This window comes from Ornithorhynchus anatinus, chromosome 5, assembly GCF_004115215.2.
Source record: "Ornithorhynchus anatinus isolate Pmale09 chromosome 5, mOrnAna1.pri.v4, whole genome shotgun sequence".
Classification (NCBI taxonomy): domain Eukaryota; kingdom Metazoa; phylum Chordata; class Mammalia; order Monotremata; family Ornithorhynchidae; genus Ornithorhynchus; species Ornithorhynchus anatinus.
The window spans coordinates 50,890,567-50,905,421 of record NC_041732.1 but is presented as its reverse complement, the minus strand read 5'-3'; the positions used below and the strand labels follow the sequence as shown (position 1 = coordinate 50,905,421).

Below are 14,855 nucleotides of genomic sequence, written 5' to 3'. Positions count from 1 at the left end.
AATTTATTTTAGAACTTCTGTCAAGAAGGAAAATAAGTTTAGTCCCAATTAATATATCTTACTATTCATTGAAATGAAATCATCATTAAACTGAAATGGTCACCTAGTTTGGTTGTTTTTTCCCCTCAACTGCCAGGCAGTATATTCTACTAGCATTTCTTTAAAGCTTACCTTCAACAGATCATGTTCTCCCACATTTTCAGCATATCTCCATCTTAATTTCCTGGTGCCGGTAGGATCTGCCCAGGCAAATAGCCGCACCTCCTTTGGTTTTAATTCCATCTCCCCATCTAATCCACTATGGTTCAGAGTAGAGTAAAAACCCCAAGTCAAAAGATGAAAAAAATAATATATGCTAAAACCTCTCAATGACAGGTAATCAAATAATTTAATGGCTTAAAACAGTATCTACTACATCTGGGTTTAAATACATAAATTTAGATAATGTACAATCATTGCTGGCAAAAATCCCTATTGGATCTTACACACCCTTGAGAAACTGGAACCAGGTAAATTTCCACCTTTGAATTTTTTCCTAGTACTTAGTATAGTACCTTGCACACAGTCAATGCTTAATATATACTATGACTACTACATACAATAATTTCTCAAAAGGCAGCTGAATAGGTCCCAGTTCCCAAATCATGATAAAAATAAAGTTATTGTAGAGAGACTAGAATTCTCTTTCATCTTACCTCTGTTTGTATTTAAGGACATCCCATTGCGTGTGGTTAATGAGGAGGGCAGGAGCAGCTCCTTCATGATAGTCAGAGAAGGTGATGACTGTAGAATGCTCGGCAGTGTTTACATCTACCAAGATAGCCCCATTCTGTTGTGGAAGAAAATAATGGTGATGTTGAGTTGTTGATTTTTTTTAGCCTATCCTTCAATTTAAAAAGAAGAGCGGTTATTTAGATTGAACTGGTCTGCTAATTGTTGTATTGTACTCTCCAAAGTGCTTAGTAGAGTGTTCTGCACATAATAAGAGCTCAGTAAATAATAATGATGATGATTATGGTATTTAAGCACTTAGTATGTGCCAAGCACTGTTCTAAGGGCTGAGGTACATACAAGGCAATCAGGTTGGACACAATCCCTGTCCCGCATGGAGCTCAAATTATTAAGCCTTATTTTAAAGATGAGATAATTGAGGCAAAGAGAAGTTATGAGACTTGCCCAAGGTTACAAGGCAGACAAGTTGCTGAGCTGGTATTAGAACCCATGTCCTCAGACTCCCAAACCCATGCTCTTGCCACTAGGCCATGATGAGTGAATGTCAAGAGGTGGCACTGAATGTTATACTATCCACTTTTCAAATGGCAGTTTCCTTCCTTTTTTAGCCTTAAATGAAAGCTTCATGTACTCTAACTCTTAGACTCTGAGCTCCATGTGGGAGTGGGAATACTGTCTGATCTATCTTTTATCTCCACCAGTGGTTAGCACACGGCTTGGATGTTAAGTGTTTAACAGCAAAAAAAATCACCAGCCTGATGCTTTCAAATTCCTATTGAGTCACAGTTTGTATGCTATAAATAACTCCAGATGAGAAGTCAGGGTACAACCATTTTTGACATTTGAATGGGGTGAAACCACCATTTTACCTAATCTCAGGTTTCTCATATATGAGAGTAAAAGAAAATATTTCAATAGAATCACCAATTTCTGCTCCTCTATACCTCTAGTTAAATGAATATGAATTTAAGAAGTCAAAGCATTCTGTTAACTTAGGGTAGGCACGATTAGCATCCATCTTTTATTTATTTGACACTCCCCATGGAAGCACCAATTGATGCCAGAACCTCCACACCAAAAAACTCTCACTGCAAATACAAAACATTCAGGGATAACAGTTAAATTTCTCATCCTAATTTTGTTAAATTCTTTAGACAACAACAAAAAGATCTGAGAAAAGAGGTACTTTCTCACTTGATGTTCTGACAAAGCCTCAAAATCAAGAGCTCCAGTATCTAAAAAAATTCCCTGGACTTTCTTATTGCCTGCTACCTTAAATTGAAATAGGGAAGCTTAGGCAGTTAAAAGAAGAATGTCTTACCAGTTCCTCCAAGCTCAACAAAGTGCCATTATCTTGTCTGTTATAGAAGAATGGTTTGGAAGAGCTTGCATAGCCCACCACACGCACGCAGAGTTTTCCAGACAAATTTTCAGGCCAAAATGGAAGACACTAAAACATTTTACCAAACGATCATTAATCAGTTGTTCAGAGAGAGCAACATCAATTGCCATAAGTGGCCCAACTTCACAGTCACAGCTAAAACATAATATGAAGTGCCACTAACTAAAACATGTGGCCAAGAGCTGTAGATTTCAAAAAAATTTTTAATCATAAAAGAGCAGCAAGCATTCTTGGGGAAGGAAGTAGTGGATGGAGGGAAGGAAAAAGGGAGGAGCAGCTGCTTTGAGCAAAACGCAGCTAGGGCAGAGGCTGGGGGTGGGGCTGGTGACCTTCCCCCACCCTCTCAGACCAGGCCTATGTCAGCATCTCCCATTACCACAGCTGATAAAGGTTGAAGCAACAGCAGAGTGCTGCCGGCTACTGGGGCAAAATATGAAATAATAAGGCATATTTTACCTAGCTTTTGAACACAAACCCCCAAGAGAAGCTGTATATAGCTTCCAAGCTGTAATTCGGCCACCCCTGTAAATGCTAATCCTTAATACTCTTTTTACATTCTATTTGGAACGAAATTAGTAAATCTACAAAAGTAGGCTCTTGATTGCTCTTAGTGGCCATTAGATTATGATTATTTCTCATTTAACTGCTTGTTTCTAAAAATCCAACCTACTCCACTGACATTGAGATGTGAGTCTGCTAAGTAATGTGGTTTCCATACATGCCTCATTTCAGTTTGAAAGACTTTTACAAGGTGTATACCATAATGTACAGTGCCAAAATATCCAAACTGGAATGCTTCTTTGAAAAATTTATTTTTATTAATTTAGTTTCACTGTTCAACTAACAAATAATAAAGTCTTATGAAACAACCTTGAGGATATTTGGAATATCTGTTAAATCTTACTTTTGCATTAAAAAAATTGATACTGTTCCCACACCTGAATTATAATGGACAAACTGAGCCCCTTAAAATTCTTCCATTATTACAAATAAGTAGTAACCTCTCGTTTCAGGCTTTCTTGGCTTTTTTTGTTGAAAGTAGAGAAAGTATTAGTAGTAGACTATCAAATACAACAAGTTTTGGCCACAAATAAAGCTATCAAAATAGTTTTGTTATGAATTATGTTTACAACATACTACAATAGCTGATAATAACTAATTCTGGTATTTTAAGCGCTTTCTTTGCATTCATTCAATAGCATTTATTGAGCGCTTACTATGTGCACAGCACTGTACTAAGCGCTTGGAATGTACAAATCGGCAACAGATACAGTCCCTGCCCATTGATGGGCTTACAGTCTAATTCTGTTACTATGTGACAAACACTGTTCTAAGCACTATAGATACAGGTAATCAGGTTGTCTCTTATGGGGCTCACAGTCTTAATCCCCATTTTACAGATGAGTGTAACTGAGGTCAGAGAAATTAAGTGCTTTGCCCAAAGTTGCACAGCAGACCAACGGGGGAGCTGGGATTAGAACCCACATCCTACATCTTCTCACTCCCAAGCCCGTGCTCTTTCCACTAAGCTACACTGCTTAGTGGAAACAGCAGTGATTTTTGTCAGTATCAACTAACCCTCAATTGCTTATCTGGTTATATTTTGTAATAGAAAAATATTTCTAAGACAGTAACAGCGCTCATGTAGTAATCTGAGGTGACAGCTTGATCAGACAGGGCAAAGAAATAACTTTGTATATTTTCATGACTATTATCAGGACCAACCAAGTTCATTCTTACTTCAGAAGATGCAATATAGTGCCACTTGTTAGTTGGCAATGAGCCATCCAATGCAATTTCTCCGACTTCCAATTCAAGTGAAGACTTGTTGGTAATGGTGCAGAAGGGAGTCAGAGTCACTATCCTAGTAAGGTTAAAACTGCTCATTTTGATGTTAACGCCAATCTGTGAAAAAGAAGGTTGGTCAATACTGGCATTTTTCAATTAAGTACCTGGCTTTAGCAGAACAAAAATCTTTAAGTCCATTCAAATAGAAGTATCAACATATACGCTATAGTCGTAAATACTGTTTAACCCTCTGGCAACCATAAAAACTATCTGATACAGTGACCACTTAATTATGTAAGGTTTCGTTACACAGAAAAACCTCAATACCATAAGAAATATTAATTGATGACCCTAACAGTGTCTCATATTTTAAGAAATATGTGAAAATAAGTGTTTATTTCCATGAAACACACCCACCAGGATGTTACTTGAAGAAATTCACTGCCCTGAAATTCCTCATTTCCAAAATATAGATTCTAAATTTTCTAGGAGGGCAATTATTTATGGCAATAACTTATATCAAGTAGGTACTACAGTTGCTAGTTTCTCACTGATTTCTACTAATTTGGGGTATAGCACTATCAATTTCAACTGAATTTGAATTGAATTTTAGTAATCCTTTAAGAAAAAAAGTAACCTCATATTAAGATGTCTGGAACAAACAGCAAATTCCAGAGTCAATCCATTTAGACATTCCAACTCAAAAAGATGAGCATTGCATTAATCACTGTAAGTTGCTAAATTTAAGCTTTGCTTGCAAAGTGCCTAAAGGGAATTCCAAAGTCCAAGCCTCCTTTGGTAAACTGCTCTACTTCTGGTTCAAGGGAATTCAAATTTGGAACTGTTAGAGAACATGCAATGAAGGTACATCAGGAGATAAATGATTAGTAAGTAGAAAATCAACCTTACCAGATATTCCATATTTTTGGTAGGGCATTTCACACAACCATAACTTCCAACTGTATCCAAAGAAAAACTATTAGACCAGTCACTAGTTGAAATTTTTAACTGCACCTGGAGAGAAGGCGCAATTTATATTATTGTAAATGTATTTGCATTATATTATTAGCAATTTTTGAAATATTTTTTTAAAAAATAGTATTTGTTAAGCACTGTGTGTCAAACACTGTTCTAAGCCCTAGGGTAGATTCAGGTTATTTACAATGGACCGCATGGGGCTCACAGTTTAAATAGGAGGGAGAATAGGTATTTAATCCCCATTTTTCAGTTCAGGTAACTGAGAAACAGAGAAGTTAAGTGATTTGCCCCAGGTCAACAGCATGCAATTAGCAAGGGCCATGCTCTTTCCACTAGACCACAATGCCTTTTGGGGTTTTTTATGATATTTGTTAAGTGCTTAGTATGTGCCAGGCACTGTACTAAGCACTGGGTAGATCCAAGGAAAGCAGGTTGGATATAGTCCCTATCTCACACGGGGCTCACAGTCGTAATCCTCATTTGACAGATGGTTGAACTGAGGCTCAGAGAAATGAAGGGACTTGCCTAAGGTCACAGATCAGACAAGCGGCAGAGCCGAGATGAGAACCCAGGTCCTTCTGACTCCCAAGCACGTGTTCTATCCACTAGGCCATGCTGCTGTTGTATTCTGTTAGACTGTACTCTTCCAAGCACTTAGAACAATGCTGTGCACATAGTTAAGTGCTCAGTAAATACCACTGATGAATATATTTCTTCAAACGTGCACTCACACAACAGTTTGTGATAGCATGATTTTTAAGAACAGTAGTCTTTTTCGAGGAAGCATACAGCTCCTACCCTTTCATCACTTTCCACAACCACCCCGATCTGTGACAAGTGGAAGCTAGTAGGGATAGAGTAATAAATTTCTCCCAAGACTCCATGTTAAAACAAGTTCCAATTTAAATTTCTGTATTTCTAAATACACACAAACACAAATGTACCCACCTTATTTTTGCTAAAAATGTTCTTTTTCTTGAAAGAGAACAAAATAATATCCCTGAAGTCTGCTGGATGCTTCATATGAATATCCTCCGCCCGGTACTGGAGAATGCGAGAAGTCTTATTGATTAACCAGTAGGGACAGAACACAGAGAGGATTGTGCGGCTGTTAGTTCTCCTAACATGTATCGATACGTCAACCGTCATCGCTTCGGCGGAATCTGATGTAAAGCACACAAGAAAGAACTCTGGTAGCTCATTATGAATTTGAAAATGCCCATTCCAGTTTCGGCCTTGATATTTCATCAGCACTAACTCCATTATTCTCCCACTGCTTGGTGAATGAACAGCATTTCCACTGATCTGTGAATGAAGTACATCAGCAGCGCTGCCTTCTGCCAGCTCGTGGGTTTCTGCTGTTCCCTAAAACAGAAAAAGGATGAATGAACTATAAGATAAATGTAATTATAGATGTATTAGTTCAGTATCAGATCAGTGGACCACCTTTCTCCTTAACATTTAAGAACCAAAGAGCCACCATCTAGATCATATTATAGGACAGGCTCCTAGTAGTCACTGTCACTTTACCTGTGGGAAGAAACTAAATTGCATTCAACAGTCTAGGTTTGAAAACAAAATGCTAGAGCAATAGATGTCTAGCTTCTGATAGCCTTTGAATGCCATTTCTTATGAAATCAGGCTTTCTAATCTAGCAACTGCCTTGATAAGAAAAATGATGATGATAATACTTTTTCTGAAAGCAGGCATATGGCTGGATAGTGGAAAAAGGTTGGAGCTGAATCGTCACTGAGAGGAAGAAACAAACTCCACAAATAGTCGGAAAAAAGTTGCGTAGGCACAAGTTCATAGTCAACTGTAACCTAAATTTTAGTCAGTCAAGTAATGCCATTCTATATTTCTTTAAAAAAACTGGTAAGAATTAACAGGACTGTGATTTACAAAGTGAAATAAGGATTTAATTATTCACATACATCCTGCAATGGTCAGACATCTAGTAGAGAATGATTTCCAGTTCGGACACTGCATTTCAAAAAAGATGTGTAGAAATAGAAAAATCAAAATGATTAAAGATGTGGAAAATAGATTCTATATAAGGAAAAGTGAACTGAATTGAGATTGTTACATGTGTAGAAGAGGAGACTAAAGAGTGACTTACTCCCTGTAAATTTCAAAGGATTTGTATTGGGAGAATGCCAACTCAAAACACTTCTCCCTCAAAGCCCTTCTAATTTCAGGAGTCTACCACACCAAGATACACAATTTATGCCAGTTTCCAATAATGTGTAATATACCAATCCCATTCAAAACCATCCACTTGAATCCACGCCACACAAAACTGGAGCACAACATTGAACAGTAGCACCCGGTTACGCACGGTTCGTACCTCGAGTAGATATCTCAAAGAATATGGGAGAAAATTTCGCACAGTGAGCGATGGATGAAGATGAATAATGTAAGCTGGATCCCAGTCTTCCCCATGAGTGGAAATAAAATTTAATTCATCGGGAACAGCAATTGTGTTCACTATGAGTGGCAAGAAGTTGATTTCAACTGAGTGGCATTGCAATATGCACCTCACTTCACTGCTCCTGTGAATCTCCTCCTTCCAGGAAATATAAGTAGAGGATTCTTTATACTGGCCCTCTAAGATTCCAGCTGGCTGAACATACAATTGACCCCTAAGGAACAGAGAACATAAATTCTTCAAGTCATCAAAAACAAGCAATAAACTTTCAAAATATAAGAAGACTTTCAATTGTATATTCAGTACACTAAAAACATTGTGTATTAGAAACACAGAGTTGCAAAGAGGCCCCAGATATGGAGGGTGAAAGCTTTACTACAGTGGAGAATTTAGCTTTCTTTATTTGGAAATCCAGAATTTTTAATCGTCATAAGGATGAAGGAGACACACATCTACTAACTTTTAAATCTCCTCTAGTTCTATGTGGAAGTTTGAACAATGGTAAAATACACAGCAATTCTTGAAGACAAAAATTTTGTGGAGCCTGGAGAGTTAATGAAGCAAAGAAATAAAAAGAGAAGTTCATAGCAGCAAAGCATCATGAGTGAGAATCAATCGATCAATCATATTTATTGAGTGCTTACTGTCTGGAGACCACTGTACAGTGAGCCAAACAAACAACAAGGAGTTGAAAAATGCACAACCTCTCCTTTAACCACCGCTTGTGTGGAATGGATATTCTGGGGGTTCTTTATGGCATTTAAGTGCTTATTATGTGGCAGACACTGTACTAAGCACTGTGGTAGATACAGGCTAATCAGGAGGGAGGCAGTCTATGTCCTACTTAGGGCTCACAGTCTTAATCCTCATTTTACAGATGAGGAAAGACAAGTGACTTACCCAGGCTCACAGAGCAGACAGATAAGCTCACTGTGGGAAGGGAACATGCCTACCAACTCTTCTTATTTTGTTATATTGTACTCTCCCAAGCGCTTAACACAGTGTTCTGCACACATTAAATGCTCAATAAATACAAAATACAATAAAAGGTGGTGGAGTGGGAATTAGAACCCATGTCTTCTGATGTCCACGACCATTCTCCTTCCTCTTTCCAGTAGTCCACTACACAAGAACTTTAGTTTGGTAATTAGTTTTCCAGCAATGAATTTAAAAAATGCAAAATATAAATGTGCACACCTGTAGGAGTTTAAAGGAACATGGAATTCCTCTTCAGGTTTGACTATTCCAATGGGTTCCAGGATCTTAACACTTCTGACAGATTTATAGATGGTGAATGGTATAGAAAAATGGTTCTTAATCTGTGGGACAAGAAGATTTCAATTTACTTCAACTAGCTGTTCAAAACCAAAGCCCTAATCAACCTAAAGACGTATACTTTCAATTGGAAAACAAAAACGACTTGGAAGTTGGAATCTGGATCTCCATTAAACCTCCTCTGAATGCAGCATATATGTGGAATTACCTTGCCCTGTGTTGACTCAAAGCATCCACCTAACAAATTACTTTTTTTTTTTCAGCTGTAACTACTTTTCAGTAACCAGATGGTCATGATGAAGGACTGAAATACAAGTGGCAAGAGGGAAAAATCTAGAAGATAACTGGCATGATATGGTGGTTTCTTGCATAGCACATGGTGCATTGTGGGATATTTGACCCGCTTAACATCTACATCACTTCAGCAAAAGTGCTCTAATTCGACATCTTAAAGAAATATTACTACACTGGCCAAGCTAACACATAGCACTTCATTTTCGAATCTTACCTGCAGAGGAGAACGGACAGTAATAACTTTATTGCCTTCTGTTGCGTCGATCTGTATTATGACTGAATCGGAGTGATCAACGCAAGGATTCCGTACATTGTACAATCGTCGCCCTGGTCTGGCAACAGGAATGTTTCCCACCTCCGTGTATCCTTGAGGTACTAATACATATCACAAATGAAGTGTGTATGAACGAATTGTTCTTTACAATGAAAAAATTCATTTCTATAAAAAATACATTCCCCGTTTTAGCAGCATAGCATTTAAAGGCATAGTGTATCCTAGTATAGCAACTGGAAAAGTAATTTCCCTCAATTTGGGAGTGTCATACAATGTGACCTTGAATCTTCAAGCATATTGTTTCAAATTCAAGGCAAGAATGATAAGCGCATTCTATAAATTCATCACCATAAAGAGAATAATAAAAATCCAATTTAGCATTCATTCGTGAACCTTATATAACACCAAATAACTTGTTTGACCTAAGCCAATTAAAATGACTGCAAGGTCTAAGGGATCTTTCCCTCTCCAAAAGAGCTATAAGGCAGGAGAAAATTACCATTAAAGTGCTTAACTCAAGAAATTTCATGCACCCCCTGCACACCCAAAGTGAGGTTTCAAATTTAACTCCTATCATTTCTCGCAATACAGACATAAAAAAGGACTTTGAAACCCAATTGATATATCTTACCTAAGCTCAAAGAGAAGAATGAACTTTCCTGACGGCTCAATACGGACAGCTTCCCTCGATGCATAGGCTCCGAAATAGAGTAATCCAATTCCAACGTCTGACCAATGCCGACATCATAGATATCCTTCACAGTTGAACCTATTACTCGGAGACTTGAATTAGGCTGTACCTTAATGGGGACTCCAAGTGCATTTTTGACTGTAAAAGGAGCCCTGTCTTTAAAAGAGTAGTCAAAAGTAGATGCAGTTCCCTCTGAAAAACCCTAAAACAAAAGAATGTAATTTTAGTAGTAATCGAAATAGCTGCCACTGTAGAATTCATTGAATGACCACTTCAGTCAATCAATCATATTTACTGAGTGCTTTCTTTGTGCAGAGCACTGTTCTAAGCGCTTGGGAGACTACAGTATAACAGAGTTGGGCAGGTTCCCTGACCACAAGCACCTTACAGTCTAGAGGTAGAGACAGATGTTAATATACATTAATGGGTCATAATACATTACATAATTACATTATGGATCACAATAATAATAATAATAATAATGGCATTTGTTAAGTGCTTACTATGTGCCAAGCACTGTTCTACGCACTGGGGTAGATACAAGGTAGTCAGGTTAGCCCATGTGGGGCTCACAGTCTTAATCAGCGTGGCTCAGTGGAAAGAGCATGGGCTTTGGAGTCAGAGGTCATGGGTTCGAATCCCTGCTCGGCCACTTGTCAGCTGTGTGACTTTGGGCAAGTCACTTAACTTCTCGGTGCCTCAGTTACCTCATCTGTAAAATGGGGATTAAGATTGTGAGCCCCCAGTGGGACAACCTGATTCCCCTGTGTCTACCCCAGCGCTTAGAACAGTGCTCGGCACATAGTAAGCACTTAACAAATACCAGCATTATTATTAATCCCCATTTTACAGATGAGATAACTGAGGCACAGAGAAGTTAGTGACTTGCCCAGAGTCACAGAGCTGACAAGTGGTGGAGGCGCGATTATAATAATAATGATGGCATTTGTTGAGCGCTTACTATGTGCCAAGCACTGTTCTTAGCACTGGAGGAGATACAAGGTAATCAGGTTGTACCATGCAGGGCTCACAGTCTTAATCTGAGGAAACTGAGGAAGAGAAAAGTTAAGTGACTTGCCCAAAGTCACACAGCTGACAAGTGGCGGAGCCGGGATTAGAACCCACGACCTCTGACTCCCAAGCCTGTGCTCCTTGCACTAAGCCACGCTGCTTCACATACGTACATAAGTGCCACAGGGCTGAGGGTGAGGTGAATAAAGGGTACAGATCCAAATGCATGGGCGACAGAGAAGCGAGAAGGACTAGAAGAAATGAGGGCTTAGGTGGGGAAGGCCACTTGTAAGAGATGAGATTGTCAAAATGGCTTTGAAGGTGGGGAGAGTGGTGTTCTGCTGGATACGGATGGGTGGGTGTTCCAGGCCAGAGGAAAGACAAGGGCAAGGGGTCGGCGGCGAGATAAACATGACTGTGGAACAATGAGTAGGTTGGTGCTAGAGGAGCCAAGGGAGTGTACTGGGTTGTAGGAAGAAATCAACATGGTAAGATAGGAGGGGGGGCAAGGTGACCGAGTGCTTCAAAGCCAATAATAAGGGGGAATTTGTGCAATCCACTTGACTTTGTGCAATTCACTATACTAGGTGCTTGGGGAGTACAGAATGATAACATAATAATAATAATAATGATGGTATTTGTTAAGTGCTTACGACATGCTTAGCACTGTTCTAAGGACTAGGGGGGACACAAGGCAATCAGACTGTCACACAAGGGGCTCACAGGCTTAATCCCCATTTTACAGATGAGGTCACTGAGGCACAGAGAAGGTAAGCGAAGCAGCATGGCTCAGTGGAAAGAGCACGGACTTTGGAGTCAGAGGTCATGGGTTCGAATTCCGGCTCAGCCATTTATCAGCTGTGTGACTTTGGGCAAGTCACTTAACTTCTCGGTGCCTCAGTTACCTCATCTGTAAAATGGGGATTAAGACTGTGAGCCCCACGTGGGACAACCTGATTCCCCTGTGTCTACCCCAGCGCTTAGAACAGTGCTCGGCACATAGTAAGCGCTTAACAAATACCAACATTATTATTATTATTATTATTATTATTAAGTGACTGGCCCAAAGTCACACTGCTGAGAAGTGGCGGAGCCGGGATTAAATAACATGACATGTTGCTGGTCCACGCCGGGTAGTATTCGTAAAATCTGTAACATTCTTGCAAATGAATATTTAGATTGAAATTCATCTGTCCAAAGTTGAAGAAAACTTTTGCCTAAGTCACACTTTCAGTTTCACAACTAAGCAATAGTAATTAAATGTACCTTTGCTAAGTTACTGAAAACAGTGAGGCAGCACTTGGATATTGTTATATTCATTGTATCCTTCGAAGAAATACGAATTGCAGTTTGTGGCTCAGGGAGGAGAATAAAATCATCCCCTGGTATCAGACCTTTGTCCTGGACTGGGTTAGTCTTCATCTAAAAGGGAAAAAAAAAATCAAGAGTTGTCATTCGAAACTTCCTCATTTAAGAACATTATGCTCATCTTAATTTTCATTGATTTCATGTTGATCCTTCACTTCTATTCAAAGCACTGATGCTATTTTGAAGATTTCACTCCTACTGGGCTGGATGTAAATATTCACAATAGGTAGACAATGAAAATTTTACACTACACCACACAAGCACTAGTCATTTTCCTTAATGTCAGTCAACAACCTAGATGCATTGGCACAAGGTGATTGACCAACTAAAATTACCATGCCGATTTAAAAAAAAAAAAGCCATTCTCCTCTTGCTGTTGCAAGTTTTTGGATGATATATAAGTGAAATTGCAGGTTTTTGCAATATTAGCTATTTTCTCCTCTAGTGTACTTGCCCAAGCCTTTAGTATAGTGTTCTGCGCACACAGTACTACTGTCTCTAACAATATTTTTAAAAAAGCTTTATAGCATATTTGAATTCATAAATAACTTATGGCCTAGTGGAAAGAGCAGAGAAGTGGGAGGAGACCTAGGCTCTGCCACTTGCCTGCTGTGGGACCCTGAGCAAGTGACAACTTCCCTGTGCCTCAGTTTCCTCACCTGTAAAAAATGAAGATTAAAAATTCCCTTCCTTCCTCGATTTTGAACCCCATTTAGGTCAGGGATTACAGCCTATCGGCTTATATCTACCCCAGTGCTTAGTATTGTGTTCCCTACAAGGTAAGCACTTAAATACTGCAATTATGATTATCACCATCAGTGAACGGGGTAACTATCCTCCTTATTCAAAGTGAAGTAGGTCAGGCTGCAACTTACTCTAATTTTATAACTGAGGCAATTTGGATTCAAAACCTGTAAATCTGATAGTCTCAGTCTCATTTTAGGATTGAGAGGATCCCTGACTTATATTCCACATACAGCCATTACATCAGGCCTCATCCTGGAGTGTTGCATGAATATATATGTGAAAAAAATTGTCCTCCTTATTCCATGAAGACATCAGGGACATCATGACTGAGAAGGCCAATGAGGAAGGTGAGACTGCTTCCCTGCCACACTGTACCTACCCCAACTCTACACTGTGAGCCTGCTGAGGACAGGGACTGCCTCTTTTTTGCTGAACTGTACTTTCCAAGCGCTTAATACAGTGCTCTGCACAAAGTAAGCACTCAATAAATACCACTGAATGAATGAATAAATAAATACCCAAAGGCTGACCCTTATTCTCCTGTCTGTTTGTTGCCTGTGGCTCTTGCAATCAGAAAAGAAGGACCTAGTGTTATGGAAGGGACACACTCTTTAAGACTATAAAGGGGAAGGGGGACTGGTCAAATCTCCTCCGATCTGGTGGTGTGATTGCTGACACCTCTTGACTCCCTGATGTGGAGGAGAAAATCTAATTTGTGAGCAGAGTTCTTGCTATACTAAGTGCTTGGGAGAATACAAAACAGAAAAACTGATAAACACTCCTTCTGCCCACAAGGCCCTCATAATCTAATAGAGGGATCACAATCTAGTGGCTGTGAATTTAAGAGGCATATCTTCTCTCTGCTTGTAAATATCAGCAGGGGTGCTATCAGGCCCAGGTCTTTGCTACTTATTACTCTTTACTGCTAATTGTGGTAACTTCTCCAATAGATGGGACAAGGGCCAATGAGATAATATTTACCAAGTCACTTCCTTTCATTTGGGTGATATGAATCAGAACTTTTCCCAACAGGAAGCGCTCACTTGATTTCAAAAAACTTCATTTACGGAACATACAACTAAATGAATCTGTGCTTCGGAACATTTACTTGTGGTTAATTCCCCTTTGCCTAGCGTGTGCATGCCCGACCAACACTACATTAAAGAAAACTCACATATTATTGCTCAATCTTTGTCAAACAAGGTGTCCCATTCATGCATATATAGAAGAATATTCCTTATCTGTTATCCCGTTCTATCCAAAACCGTAGTAAAAACACCTTATGGCTATACAACGGACTATATATGTTGTATTATTTGCTTACTTCAAGTTTTAGGTTCCATTGTCTTTTCCCTTCCACTCTTTCAATCAGAGGTTCCCAGACGGCATGTGTTTCATTGAAATAGTGAACCTGAAACAAGTAGCAAAGGGTTTTTATTTCATAAAACCAAAAGGAAAACAGTAGGGAAATCATTCTTGGCCTTGCAAAATTATGAATTTAAGCATACTGATTCATCTTCCCAACAGCAGGGTCTCTAACATTTTCATTGGATCAAGTAGCAAAGGCATTTTATTTCATAAAACCAAGAGGAAAACAATAGACAGGTCTTTTCTGGCTCTGCAAAATTATGGATTTAAGTATACTCATTCATCTTCTCAACAGCAGGGTCTCTAACATTTCATTGTGCCACTTTTGAGTTATTTCTCTCATTTTCCCCTTACACAAAGGGAAAAGGATTTTCTATTATACAAATAAGAAGACTGATATTTAAGCACAACATGAATCCTTTTCCTTCGATTTTTCTCCTCATGCAAGGAAAGAAGTTCCCTAGGCCTAAAAACATCAGCTTCCAGGCGCAAAATCAGT

General features: G+C 39.0%; 1 protein-coding gene across 4 annotated transcripts in view; it reads right to left on the bottom strand.

The window, feature by feature from the left end:
* The window catches only part of VPS13C (vacuolar protein sorting 13 homolog C), a 176,898-nt gene that overhangs the window by 43,187 nt on the left and 118,856 nt on the right, over nt 1-14,855 (bottom strand). For all 4 annotated transcript variants that reach the window (XM_029065834.1, XM_029065835.1, XM_029065837.2 and 1 more), the window contains 12 exons: nt 14,313-14,399; nt 12,140-12,295; nt 9,803-10,064; nt 9,112-9,272; nt 8,526-8,647; nt 7,248-7,542; nt 5,849-6,265; nt 4,832-4,936; nt 3,875-4,039; nt 2,054-2,182; nt 696-829; nt 172-298 (listed from right to left, as the gene is read on the bottom strand). In XM_029065834.1, coding sequence (XP_028921667.1) covers nt 172-298; nt 696-829; nt 2,054-2,182; nt 3,875-4,039; nt 4,832-4,936; nt 5,849-6,265; nt 7,248-7,542; nt 8,526-8,647; nt 9,112-9,272; nt 9,803-10,064; nt 12,140-12,295; nt 14,313-14,399 — 2,160 coding nt within the window. The remainder of the gene's footprint in view (nt 1-171; nt 299-695; nt 830-2,053; nt 2,183-3,874; nt 4,040-4,831; nt 4,937-5,848; nt 6,266-7,247; nt 7,543-8,525; nt 8,648-9,111; nt 9,273-9,802; nt 10,065-12,139; nt 12,296-14,312; nt 14,400-14,855) is intronic.